The 13703-nt window shown below is 38.7% G+C and overlaps 1 protein-coding gene across 1 annotated transcript; it reads right to left on the reverse strand.

Moving 5' to 3' along the window:
* Positions 1–2282: 2282 nt before the first annotated feature.
* Positions 2283–2852, reverse strand: RNASE9 (ribonuclease A family member 9 (inactive)). Its single transcript, XM_054565192.1, has one exon. The coding sequence runs from the start codon at positions 2850–2852 to the stop codon at positions 2283–2285; it is 570 nt and encodes a 189-aa protein (XP_054421167.1).
* Between the last annotated feature and the right edge of the window lie 10851 nt (positions 2853–13703).

Raw genomic sequence — 13703 nt, forward strand, 5'->3', positions numbered from 1 at the left:
AAAATGGGTTGTGTCTGCATTTACAATCTCCCATGCTTTAAAGTCTCACCCATGTCTCTCTAGCTGGTGTGGCTCAGTTGGTTGAAGCATCATCCCAGGGTTGCCGGTAGATTTCCAGTCAGGGCGCGTACCTAGGTGCAGGTCCTAGGTGCAGGTCTCCCTTCCCAGCACATTCCTTCCCCCACCCCCACCTCATCCCCACACCCCCCAAGCCCCGTCTAGCTCCCAGTGCCTATGATCCCCACACGGGGCAGTGCGATCCCAGGTCCAGGTGCCTACAATCTACAATCTGCAATCAATAATCTACAGTCTACAGTAGGGGCCCCTACGGGAAGCATCCAGTTGGTGCTTCTCTCTTACATCGCTGTTTCTCTCTCTCCCTTCCTCTCTTCCTAAAAAGCAGCAAAAAATATGTCCTTGTGTGAGAATTAATAAAAAACAAACACCTCACCCATGTCATATCTGTCATATCTAGGATTCTCCAGGGTAGGCTCTCAGGTAGTGTCTTTTTTTTCTTATACTCCACTCCTTCTTGATGGTGTCCTATACCCTGGAGACACTTGTGGGGCCTTGCTCGATGTCATTGCTGTCAGTGCCTCCACAACGCTTGGCCTCTATACCAAGGTGGTCTTCCTTCCAACAGCATCAAAACCATGTCGTTGGAGGATTTAGAAGTGTGTGGTTTTCTATTGGAATAAGGAGAGCTTACACCCTTAGTACTCTGTGCTACTCTTCATCCCCTGAGCACCGGGACGGTATTGTTTGTTCCTCAGTCTTTCATCAAAATAGCTCTAACATATTCCACTTAAAGTTTTTCTCTCCATCGTGTTCAAACACTGGTCAAAAAGGCCAGGTTTGTGTCATCTGTATGTGGAGTATGGGACAAGGACGTAGATGGACGTGAGATACCATTCTTGCTTCTCTGCCCCAGTTTTCATTTTTCTTTTTATGATGCAGAACCTTTCTTCTTCAGCAATCCTCATGTAACTAGAATCCTTTCAAACATAGCCTTGCCAGTTAACCATGTATGCCTGAATCTGAATTCGAGTTTTAGGAACAACTTAACCTATAACCAGATACCCGCATTTCACTTTGTGGGCCCAATAGCTGGCAAAGTGACTGTCATGCGCAGACATTCGATACTTACTGAATAAACGAATGAACCGTAGGCCCCTATTTACATCCATTGATTTATGAGTTAGGACCCTAGCCCTGAGTCTGAAGGTAAGGATAGGGAATGGTAAAAAGACGAGCAGATTGGACTGCAGAGAAGTGTGCAGGAGAAATAGACATTCTCCCCACCGTTCCCTATCACTACCCCTTATCCAATTTCCCATATGTTAGTTATAGAGAATAATTATTTAAAAATATTAAGAAGTTTCACAGACAAAAGGAGAGAAATTATTACCTAAACTGGATAGAGAGATTTCTTTTATCATATGATTCTTCAAAGTTTTTTGGAAGTGGAATGTTCTTAGGTAAAGCCTCACCTATGGAAAGTGAGGAAAGGAATTGTGAATAAATGTGACTGCCAGTGAGTGATGAGTTGTTTGTAGTTTTGTGACTCATCTAAGCTAAAGGTATGGGAATCCATAAAAGAAGCACTAAATAATTGAAAAATACCTTGGAAAGTTTGCTATCCTGAATATTTAGATCTTTATCCTGAGATATCTCCTATGAGAACCTACACTTTCATTTTTCCATGAATATTGTGTTGTATGGCAAGAACAGAACAAGCAAAACATCTACAAATACAGCACCAGATAGATGAAGTATAATATACAATTTCTCAAGAGGCTTTAAGATCTTTTTGTTACAAATTGTGTCACAGAGAAAGATAATTCCAAACTCAAAAACCTCATGGGACCATACCAGAGACATTTCACTAGGTCAATGCACTTTATTATTTTTACTGAACTAGAGATTTACATGAATACAACTTAGAGGCACACTTCAGGCCACCATTTTTTGTTCCTCTTGGTGGTGGTCATCCTTTCATTACGGGCATTCATCCTCATAATACATTTACAATGTGTTCAATTACATGACCTGTTTGAAATCATATCTCAGAGCACTGTCTTTGAACCTAAGCCCACGTTGCCTGTACATGGTGTTAAGAGAAAAAGGGAGGTGGATGATTACAATGGATGGATCAAAATTACCATTCTCAATTTTGACCTGTCAGAATCAGCATGGAGAGGGGTATATCCTCCCACTCTAACCTCTTAAAGAATACTCTTCTAAAATGGTGGGAGGAAGATGTCTTCCTAGTGGCTGACATTTTACTGATTATTGGGTAGTTCCAAAATACCATTTACATGCTCAGGAATAATCTCTCCAATATCATCTTGCCATCGACAAGTGATAAGGGCATAACCCTCCTTGTAAAAAGATTGGTATTCACAGTCTGACATCTTAGTTCCATGTGTTAACTTACAGTGCAGTACTTTTATCAGTTTCTTGGTCTTGTGACATCTCCTAAGTCCATTCTTACATGCCACATACTTGCTGTTACAGGTCTTTTGCAACTCCTCATACGCTACTGGGAGGAAGAAATGTTCTTTCCTACAGAAAAACCTGTCATGAACATTTCTTTCCTTCATTTCAAAAGTACAGTCATAGTGATGATAAAATGGAAATAAAGGAGGAATTATGACATGCCGTTGGAAACTTTTTTTGGTAGGTGGTTTGGTAGGCCCTGTGCTATATAATTCATCCGAATAATCTTCAAGTTCTTCTGCCACATGATCTGGTAAATCTAAATATCTACGTTGCATTAGAACCTGCAATGGAAGTGGCTGCAGCAGCACGAGGAACAGAGGCAGGGACTGAGTGGTGAGCAGAATTTTCATATTTTCCTGTGGGGAATATAAGAGATAGGGAGATGTGTTCTGCTGCGATATGGTGCTCCTTCTATTCCTGTGCAGGCTCCATTTCTGCCACCTATAGCTTTTGTGAGCTCTAAGACTTTGGACCATTTTAAAATTGACAACTCAGAATCTAAGTACGTTGGAAATATTGACTAAAAACTGACTTTACTAGACCTATGTTCAGTCTAGAAGACTGTGGATAAGAGAGGGAAAGGTGAAGGAAGGAAGGAAGGAGAGAAATGAAAGCAAGAAGGGAAAGAAGAAAACAAGAAAGGAATGAGGGAGAGAGCAAGGGAGAGGCATACAGTAGAGAAAGGAGAGACCTAGGAAGGAGAAAGAAGATCCAGACAGCAGTGGGGAGGAGGGAGAGAAGCCCAAAGAAGGCTCAGGGCTTCCCTCCCGCTGGAACAAATACATCAGTTCCCTTTTTTGGAGTTAAGAACTTGCACTGAAAAGAGCCAGAAGGGATTCACCCTCCCCTCATTACCATTCTACTGGTCTGAGAAAAATTCTTCATTGGGACTTCCACCTCTTGCTTACCTCTGACCAGAGATGCCCTTGGAGAAGATCAAGCAGGGACCATAGGGTCAAGTGAACACCACATGCGGAGCTTCTTTCTGTGTCCGTTTTTCCCACTACCTCATTGCCTGGAATGGCTCAGTGCATTTTGTAGCCTCCTCTGCCTCCTCTTAGCACTCAGAATTACTTTTTCACTAGGGTGCATCACTTACCTTATGTTTTTTTATTCCTTTTTTTGGTCTCCTAAGTAGACTACATGGTTTTTGCTATGATCAGGTTTTTACATATCAATACCTTCTCCGTTCTTGTGTACTTCTTTGCAATTATGGTAACTTCATCATCAGAGATTTCAGTCACTGCATTACTTCCCTGTCTGTGTGTTTCCATGTCTATTCACCCCACAGTAGGCTGCACTAATATTTCCCCCATACTTTAAATACGTATGAGCAAGTGTCTTTGCTACACAAATGTGTACAACAGGGTAGATGGCTTACGTGTCCTAGGATAAGTTATATTACTTTAAAAAGAAATAAAAATATTTAATTCAGGATACATCGATGAAGCACATTATCATTGTGCTTCCTGGTAATTATGATAAGTGTTAAACATATTTTTAAAAACAAAAACAAAAACAACTTTCCTTAAAGGAGCCTGGACAGAAATAACATAGTTCCCAGGTATTGTGTCCAATTGCTAGACATCAGGACACAGTTTACTTTTTGCTGGAAAGTGTCCTCTTTCACGGAGGACTCCTGGGCCTGATAATAATTTTCCATTCCTATTCCAAATCTGACTGTTAATCATTAATTCTCCAAGGAAGCTTTCTTCCCAGAGGAAGGCAAGTACCTCTGGCCTTCCAGGCCTCTCTTTGCCCGTGGCCTCCTTACCTCTTTCAGTCCTTGTGTTGCCTATGCTTCAGAGAATAGATGTTCCAAGAGCTGGGCTGGGCTGGGGCGAGCCTGACACGGGAGACACGGACCTTTCCTAAGAGTTCAGGAGCTTGAAGTAGGAAGACAGAAGAACAAGGTTGAACAGCTGAGATAAATGCATTCTTGGGGTCACTCTAAAGTAAAAATAATAAACAATAATGGCGAGCATAATGAGCTATCATCATCATCCAAACAACCTCATGATAAAGATACTACTTTTAGTAATGTTTTATTTTATATAATTATCATCTCTTTGTGAAGGGAGGTTGCCTAAATGTCTTATGTTAGGTCTGGCAGAATCCTGGTTCAAGCTCAGGTTGCAAGTCTGTTTGATTTCCACATTCTGTTTTTAATTGCTATTCTCCATCAGTCTAGTTTCCTTTCCTGAGCTAGACTGTACATCCTTTTCTAGTGTGTCTTTGTAACTCTATGTGAAGGGGCTAACAGAAGCAGAGAGACCACCAAAGTAACCAGTGCTAGAATTGTCTCTGAGCCACTAGAGTGCTGTGATAAACTGGCCCACATTCCATAAAGCAGAGTTGTGCTGTTGGCAGAAAGAGTTTCCTGGGTTTTCTTCTTCCACTGTGCACTTGGTATAAGAGAAGTCTTCCCTTAAGACAATCTGAGTGATTCTCGAGTACCGGTAACCCAGAGACCCCGACCTGCATGTGGATGGAGAGGGAGATGGAGGGCCTCTGATCCCAGGTTAGACCCAAGTCTGTATATAAGTGAGTAGAAAAGGTCAGAGAGTGGTGAAGTTAAAGAGAGGTAGGTGTTGGGAGCACACATCAGGAAGTGGAAGGAATAGGAAAATTGAAGTTTGGAGATCTGAAACCTGAGGATGGGACAGGAAAGAAAAAAAAGATAAAAAAAAATGGTGATGTGAGAGTGGGCCTTCTTGGTGTCACCATGTTCCTCCCATTCCTGTCCTCACTCTCTCATTAGTCCCCTCCAGGAGATCTCGTCAGAAGAGAGATCCCATTATGATAGTCCAGGGAGCTCAGTACGCATTTCCATTAACAGGAACCTGGAGGCTCTGTGACATCTTGGGTTGGAGAGAACACAACAGCAGACTCAGGCTCCTGTGGCCCTTGCAACCCACTGGGACATACATCAGGGCTGGCCAGGACACCTGTTCATTTTGTACATCCTCAAACTTCTTAATCCTTTGTGAAATCAACTTGTGGTTTCATGCTTCTTAAAATCATTTTTTACCCAGACTAGCATGGTTCAGTAGATTGAGGGCTGGGCTGCAAACCAAAGTGTCGCCAGTTTGATTCCCAGTCAGGACACATGCCTGGGTTGTGGGCCAAGTCCCCGGTTGCGGGTGTGCAACTGGCAACCAGGCATCAATATTTCCCTCTCTTTCTTCCTCCCTTCCCCTCCTTCTAAAAATAACTAAATAAAATCTTTTTAAAAAAGTTTAGCTGAGACAGAGCACAGAGGCAGAGTGTGGGAATGGGGATTAATTAAACAGATGAGAAAGAGAGAGAACACAGAACAGATAGTGTTCAAACATGTTCATCCCATGTTTCTTAAGTTTTTGCTTGATAATCTCAGACTGCAGAATCACCCACCCTCCTTGGTTTTCCCTAAGACCTAATTAATCAAAGTCTCTTTGAATGGGCCCAGGAACTTGCACTTTAAACAAATTCACAGGGTGATTCTTAGCCTTGAGAAGCTTGAGAAACCCTTTCTTAGTATGCCAGGGTATGGCAAAAGTAAGTTTACATTTGTCCGTATGGAAAATAATACAATAATTAATAAATAATACAAGAATAAACTCTTTCACAGACTCACAACTGTAAACCTACTTTTGCCCCACCCTGTACATAAAAAAATGCACTCTATAATAAAGAAAACACCCTAAAACAGTGTGGGGGGGAGCTTTTTTCAGTAAATTATTTTGGAAAAAGATTGAGATGAATTGCTTTCACTTTTCGGCTTTTGTGAATAATGCTGCTTTGTATATGAGTGCACAAATATCTGTTCAAGTTCTTGTTTTTCTCTCTGCTTTTAAACTCGATTGGAAAGGTTAGAGCAGCTTAGATTTCACATGGCTGGAAGGGCCTGAAGAAGGTGGTCTGCCCAAGGCCTTGCCTTCTAAGATGCAGGTCCTGAGTTCCCAGTTGGTGCGCTGTATTTAGCTGCAATTAAAAAAAAAAAGAGATTGAGATGAGTCATAGGCCCCTTAGGTAGATGAATATATACGTATTTCTTAGGGATTATTAAGTGATATTTTAAAAGTAAATCACTTTTTAAAAAGAAAAAGCAGGATTTTTAACAGATCTTAAAATGAAGCATCAATGGGCAATGATCATGCAATTACATAGCCTCAATCACAAAAGGAAAAAACTAAAATTGTGTCTTTCAAATTGGCAATAATTAGAATCCCTTACAAACCCAGTGCTGGTAAGAGTGTGATGAGGTGGGTGTTCATGCATTTCTGATTAGAATAAAAGATTTGGCAAAAATAATAAAGAGCTTTTAAGGTCTGAAACTGTCATCTCCAGTTTTTAATTGTTAGAATTCTAAGCATGCAAATATGGATAGCAAGTTTTAGTTAATAGAGACAAAAATTTGGAATTAGAAAATATAAATATCTGAAAATGATGGGAGAGTTTAAATTAAACCTGATATGTTTATAGAAATGACAAAAACACTACAACAATAATAACCATTGCAACAAGAACTAATATTTGAGATTGTATTTTATATTTCTAGAATTATATATTCTTAAAATAGATTATTTTCCAGAACTTACAAATATATTAATTAATTAAATTTTTGAGATATGAAATAATTTAGTAATAGGACTGTCTCTTTACAAGGGACAGAAGTACCAAACAAATTCACTTAAACACAGGAAGAACTATTTGACTCACAGAAAACAGAAGTCCAGGAGGCACAGCAAGATGAAGACATTAAATCCTTCACTAGACTCCTGGGTTTTTTCTCTTATTCTACTCTGCTTTCTATACTAACTCATTCTCATGCAGCGGCTCTCCATGCAAAGGCAGAGAAAATCACTGTTACTCTTAGAGCTTATATTTAGGGTCACAGTAGGAAGTGCCATTCTCTCTTACTTTAGTCAAGGAAAATCACTCTTCTGATTGGCGTTTTTTTCTACCACATGGATAAATCTAGCCATGTGGGATCCTCTGATTGGCTGACCTGATGCTCACGTCTTTCTTTGAGAAGTAAAGGCAAAACCAAACAATTAAAACCTCAGCAGAATTCCAGCTGCTGACAGAAGGGCTGTTCTCTACAACCCGAAAAGGGAATGGAGATCAAGGACAAAAGTAACAAACGTCCATTACTGATGGCTATTGAAAAATCAAAACACTGAACTATATCTACCATATGATCCCAATTAATGGAAGTACAGAGAACATGGTGGGGGAGGAGGGACCGAAACAAAGCCTTAATAAACTGTTACTTCTGAACAGTTAATTTTTTATTGTTATCTTTAAAGGTGCCTATTTTTCAAATTTAAAATAAGTAACTCTAATGAAGTAACACTTAAAATGGATTTTTAAGATCTGCTTTGTTCATGTTCTTAAATATTAAGTGTCAATTTCTCAGAATGTCATATTTGGATATCAGTAAACTTCTACTTTTATTAGCATCAGGAAAAGTCAGTTCCTTAGTTGGACTGGTTGAGAACAGATAAATTCCAAAGCTCAGTCCTTAGACTTCCCTTGTGAATAAGGCTCAGAGTAGCTCTTAGTTAAGTTGTAAAAGAAAAATGTGGGCTTTAACCAGCTTCTTGTATACTTTTCACAAATATTTTAAGGCAATATTTGTGCTTCAGGACTTCATATGCATAACAAAACTGAGAATTGTTGTCAGGCTGAGAAAAAGCTGGAAAAAAATATGAGCCTAGCAAGTCATAAGAAGATCTATGAGTTCTCTGAAATTTACATCTTTTGCTCAGTTAAAGACATTTCTTCCCCCAGGGCCACAGTACAGACTTGAGTATCTGAGTTTACAGAAGCACACAGGATAATATACACAGACTAAGTGTTATTCAGTAATTGAAAGTGAGCCTACAGAGCACAAATGTAGAGTAATTTTGACATCTTATTTTGCAAAAACGGACTCAAGCCAGCTCTGAACGACAGAAATCTCTTCACAATTGATTGCAGTTTTTTGCAAATTTATATTTACTTGTGTCTTGTTTAGCTTTTCTATTACATGGTTCTACACAATTTTTAAAGGATTTGTTATATTGGTACCTGGTTTTGTTGTTGTTGTTGTTGTTGTTGTTTTCCTGTAATGTCAGTATGAGTTTAGAAGATATAGACCAAGAAATGGCCACTGGTTTCGTTTTAGTTCATATTTTGTCCTTCTCAGAGATCAGGAATAGCAAGAAAACAGAAGTGTGCAATATATTAGGATAGACTATATCATAAATTTTGCTTGGGAAAAAGAGAATAAATCCAGTGAGACAATGAGCTTTACATCAAGAAAAAAACAACACAGATTCCACTGTTCATAATACACACACACACACAGTCCTCAATGTATGATGGACTAGAGAACAAAGTATTTTAAAAATATCATTAAGAATATTGATACAAATATATATACTAGAATATTTTTCATAATTTGGACTTAGTAAGGGACATCTTTAATAAATAAAACAAGAGCACAGGCATAGAGAAAATTATTGAAAGACTTGATTACACACACACACATAGACTGAATTATATACTCATTACATAAGTACACAGAAAACGACACCAAAAACAAATAATAATATAGTGATCTCTACTGATGAGAGACACCAAATAAGTTGCAAAAACCAACAACATCTTAAAAAATATACTTTCAAAACATGTGCAGTGTGAAATTGCTTCTCAACCTCAGGTGCAAGAAAAGTGTACATTTCTTTTCTATATCCAACGTATGTGCCCCCAAATCACAACTGCTAAAGGTGGCAGCAAACTTTACCTGTTATTTTAGGTATCTTTCACCTTTAGGACACAATTAGAAAAATCAAAGTGCCTGAACTTGTCCCAGTAAAACAGAAAGTTCAGTCTTTTCTAGGTGGGTGCTGCTTGGCGTCACCACAGTTTCCCTTTCTGTTATAAATTGTCTTAATACTGAACAGACTGTTGCTTTTTCTCCTATTTCGGATACCTAAAAATGTTTAAATTTGACATGAAAGCCATTATCATCCCTTTGAGCTATCAAGACCCACAGTACGATAACTTCTTGTGTTATGGAAATAAAGAAGTTTTGTCTTTCTTTTCCAATATTCTGCAGCAATAAAAACAAATTTACAGTTTATGACTTAACAAAATATTCTTATTTCCTATGAAATTTCCCCTCAAATTCTGCATTCTTTACTCTTGTGTCATTAACTAAAGATGCTCATCATGAGTGCAACTCTACTGTGATATTTCTACTTTCCCACTAGAAAAGTAAGGAGAGGTCATTTAGCTCCAAAAATTTGTAGGGAGTTTGTTGAGAGAGAAATACTTCTTAGGTTTGGTTTTAAAATGAGAAGAAAGGGACTAATATCATCTTCCAGTCAAGAATGAGTAGGTAGCATGGACCTGATTTACCCTCCCACCTCAAACAACGAAAAAAACCTGACAAAGTGCTAGAAAAATGATTTCCAACACACAGAACATCAAGCAACAAAACACACTGATCCTCGAGAGGTAGGAAACAAAGAAGCTGAGCCCTATAATTCATTCTGCTTATTATCTTGAGAGAGATTTCAGGCAAAAGTGAAGGAAGAGTGAATTTAGGAGAAGCCTAAACGTTACCTGGATTGAGGGGATGAAACTGAGCAAATGAGGAGGCCAAGGAAGCTTGAGTCCATGGGAAAAAATACCAGAAAGGAGAGAGCTACCTCAAGACAGAAACTTGGGTTCCCCAAGTATTCAGCAGAGTACCTTTTATCACCTTGTGTAGGAGAAAGCCAGCTGAGGATGAAGAAGAAGCGTCTAAAAGAATCAGGAGGAACAGCATCTATTCCCTCTAGCCAGAATGAAAAAAGTCAGAATTCATGGGGCATTAGGTAGAGTGCTCAGGAAGGTCTTGCCTTGGTACTGGGGAATAATTAGCCCTAGATTGTTTCTGCTCTGAACCGACTTTAAGGATCCTCATGGTTCCAAATAATTTATATCTCAGAAAAAAGTTCTAGAAGATTTAAAGGAATACAAAAATATCCATACAAGGTAAACTGACAAGGTTTACCTAACCTTGAAAGGAAGTGGAAAAACACAAAACACAATGAGGAGAATAATCAATTAATTGAAAATAACGAGAAAAAACTAACCTAGAACAGGCATGGAGTAAAGACGTTAATACCATTGTTGTAACTGTATTCTTTATGTGCAAAAAGTTAAGTAGATTGATGGAAAATAGAAAAAAAACCAAACAAATCAGACTTTTAAAGATAAAAACTGTTACCCTGGCCGGTGTGGTCCAGTGGATTGAGCTCTGGCCTGTGAATGGAAAGGTCACCAGTTTGATACCCAGTCAGGGCACATGCCTGAGTTGCAGGCCAGGTCCCCAGCTGGGGTGTGCAAGAGGCAACTGATCAATGTATCTCTCGAACATTGATGTTTCTTTCCCTCTCTTCCCCTCTCTCTAAAAATGAAATCTTAATTAAAAAAACTATTGTACAGTGGGTAAGATAATACACTAGATGGGATTAATGGCAGATAAGACATTGCAGAAGAAAGATTAATGAATAGAAAGCAATAGGAATGAAATACAGAAAAAGAAAACAAATGTGAAAAGAGCATCAGTAAGCTCCAGAGTGAATTCAGGTGACCTCAGATGAATAATTTGAGTCCCTGAAGAAGAGAAGCAGGGGGATGGAAGGAAAATTGGAAGAAATAATGACCAAAAACTTTCAAAACTTGTTGAAAATTGTAAATTCACAAATCCAAAAAAGTTCAACAAACTCCAAACACAAAAACATAAAGAAAACTATAGCAAGACACATCATGACCAAATTGGGAAGAAAAGAAAAGCAATAAAGAGAAAACCACAGAACTAGCTGTAACCATGCAGAAACTTTATTTTCTTTAATCTGGCCTTTTATTTTGACCCCCCCCCAACCCCTTGACTCAAACTGGCCTCACCTAGTGTCCTAACTCACCCATCTCCCTCTCCTTTGCTTAATTATTAAGCCCTCAGGACAATAAGGTTCTGGTCAGCATCCAGTAGTCTTAGAATCAAAGCCTCAGGTCTGTTGACCACAAAAACAGTTTCAGTCAAACAAGAGATAACATCTAGGCCTCAGTTGTGTTTTAGTTCCAGAACAATCGCATGGCTGACATCAGGACCAGATGCAATAATCAACTACCCCCAACCCGAGCATCAACCAATCAGTAGAGACCACGACCCCAACTCCATGCGTCACCATGACTAATGATTTTTTCTCCTATATAATCCATTTCCTGGAAGTCCTGAGGCAGCCAGGTCTCTGAGCATGAGCTACCTGTGACTCTGAGCATGATGCCATCTCCTTAATAAATCCTTATCTTTCTTGGTTGCAAACTCCTGTTGGTGTCTTACTGGGCTTTGATGCACACGGGCAAATGTACCCCTTTATTACCGTAAGACGGCCTGAGCAAAAAGAAATTCTAGGACCAGAGAAAGAAAGATAAGGGTGACATTAGATTTCTCATCTGAAACGATGAAAGTAAGAATAGAGTGGGAAAACTTTATTAAAGTATTCAATGTAAGAAAACTGTCAACATAGAAATTTTATACCTAGCAAAAATATCTTTGAAACACTAAGGTAAAATAAAAACTTTCTCATATTGAGAAGCTTAAAGAATTCATCACCAGCAAACCCACACTACAAGAAATGTTAAAGGAAACTCAAACAGGCAGGGGGAAAACTATAGCAGCTAGAAATCTGCATCTACACTCGGGAATGAAAAACACTGTGAATGGTAACTCCATGGGCAGATAAATGTTTTATTCTCACTATGTAATTGATTTAAAATACAAAAAATAGTGGCAATGTATAATGGAATTTATATCATATTTCAAAGTAAAATGCATGACAATAACATAAAATCTGAAAGGAGAGAAATGGAAGTATATTACCATTTCTTAAACAATAAATGAAATAGTACAGTGTCAGTTGAAAATATGCTATGATAAGTCAAATATATATACTAGAAATCCTGATGCAATCACTGAATTAACCAAATAAGGAGATATAAATTAAAATTAAACAAATGAGATAAAAATAGTCATTAAAATTTTTTGATAAATCCAAATGAAGACCCCCAAAAGTCAGAAAAGGGGAACAGAAAAAAACCAGAAGGAACAACATAAAAGAAAAAGACATTAGCTTCAAACTAACCATATAAATAATTTCATTAAATGTAAATTGTCTAAGGATACCAATTAAAAGCTAATGATAGATTGGATTTACAAAAACAAGACTCACCTATACATGGCCTATAAGAAACACACTTTATATGACATAAAGAAGTTAACTAACAGCAAAGGATGTGAAATTATATATGATGCTAATGTTAGTCAAAAGAAAGCAGGAGAGGTTATAGCAATATCAACTGTATTTTCACTTACTCCTCCTATTCAAGCGTTTCTTCCCATTCCTAGTCCTCTTTTCTTCTGTTCAAATTTTAGCTATTTTAATGGATCATCTATCAAAGTAGAGATTTTTGTCCTTCTTTCATAGGTGCCTGCACCGATTACTTCAGATTAACAAAAATATCTTTCTCTCCTAAATATTATATTATTGTCCTGTATCCAATACCTTGTATAATGAGGGCCCCCTTTTTTTTTATTTACACCTTTTCTTAAAAATGGTTACAGTGAGTAGGATTTTTACAAAAACAGTTGAGCAACTACAGAATTTTCTAAAGGAAGACAAGAGGGAGTTTAGTAGACTAGGGAGCTGTTCGGCGGCACCCCCTAACAGGGCTTGATGTGTACGCAGGGTGAGCCCACCAACTCACGCCGTTCCTGTCCTTTTCCACCTGAGCAGCTCTGTGCCATGTGTTCCATCAGCGCTGGATGAACAGGCTGCCCCACAGGGAGTGAAACCAGGGCAGGTCGAGTATTGGCCTTTGAGTGAGAATCACATGTGTAGCCCAGCTCCAGAGATCTGTCCAACTTGCCACTCTATCCCTGAACAGTGAGTTTGAATGCAAGACACACAGAGAAGACACACATAAAGTCAAGTGGTGCAAAGCCTGGATGGAACTTAGAAAGCAGATGCTATGAAAAGTGCAGAAGGGAGATGTGCATCAAGGGCGCGCTCTGGTGAAAAGAAGAAAACATGGAAGTTGGATGAAGAAGGGATAGAAAGGGACAAGTGTCACTTTGAGTGGGCATGTTTCAAGAGCCTATCATCCCAATCTTGCTCCCCCCG

Source organism: Pteronotus mesoamericanus, unplaced genomic scaffold (genome assembly GCF_021234165.1).
Source record: "Pteronotus mesoamericanus isolate MK-2021 breed Mesoamerican mustached bat unplaced genomic scaffold, CSHL_Meso_final contig_164, whole genome shotgun sequence".
NCBI classification, from domain to species: Eukaryota; Metazoa; Chordata; class Mammalia; order Chiroptera; family Mormoopidae; genus Pteronotus; species Pteronotus mesoamericanus.

What these genes read in the sequence shown, in the direction of transcription:
- RNASE9 (XM_054565192.1), bottom strand. Translation starts at nt 2,852, where the DNA reads ATGAAAATTCTGCTCACCACTCAGTCCCTGCCTCTGTTCCTCGTGCTG.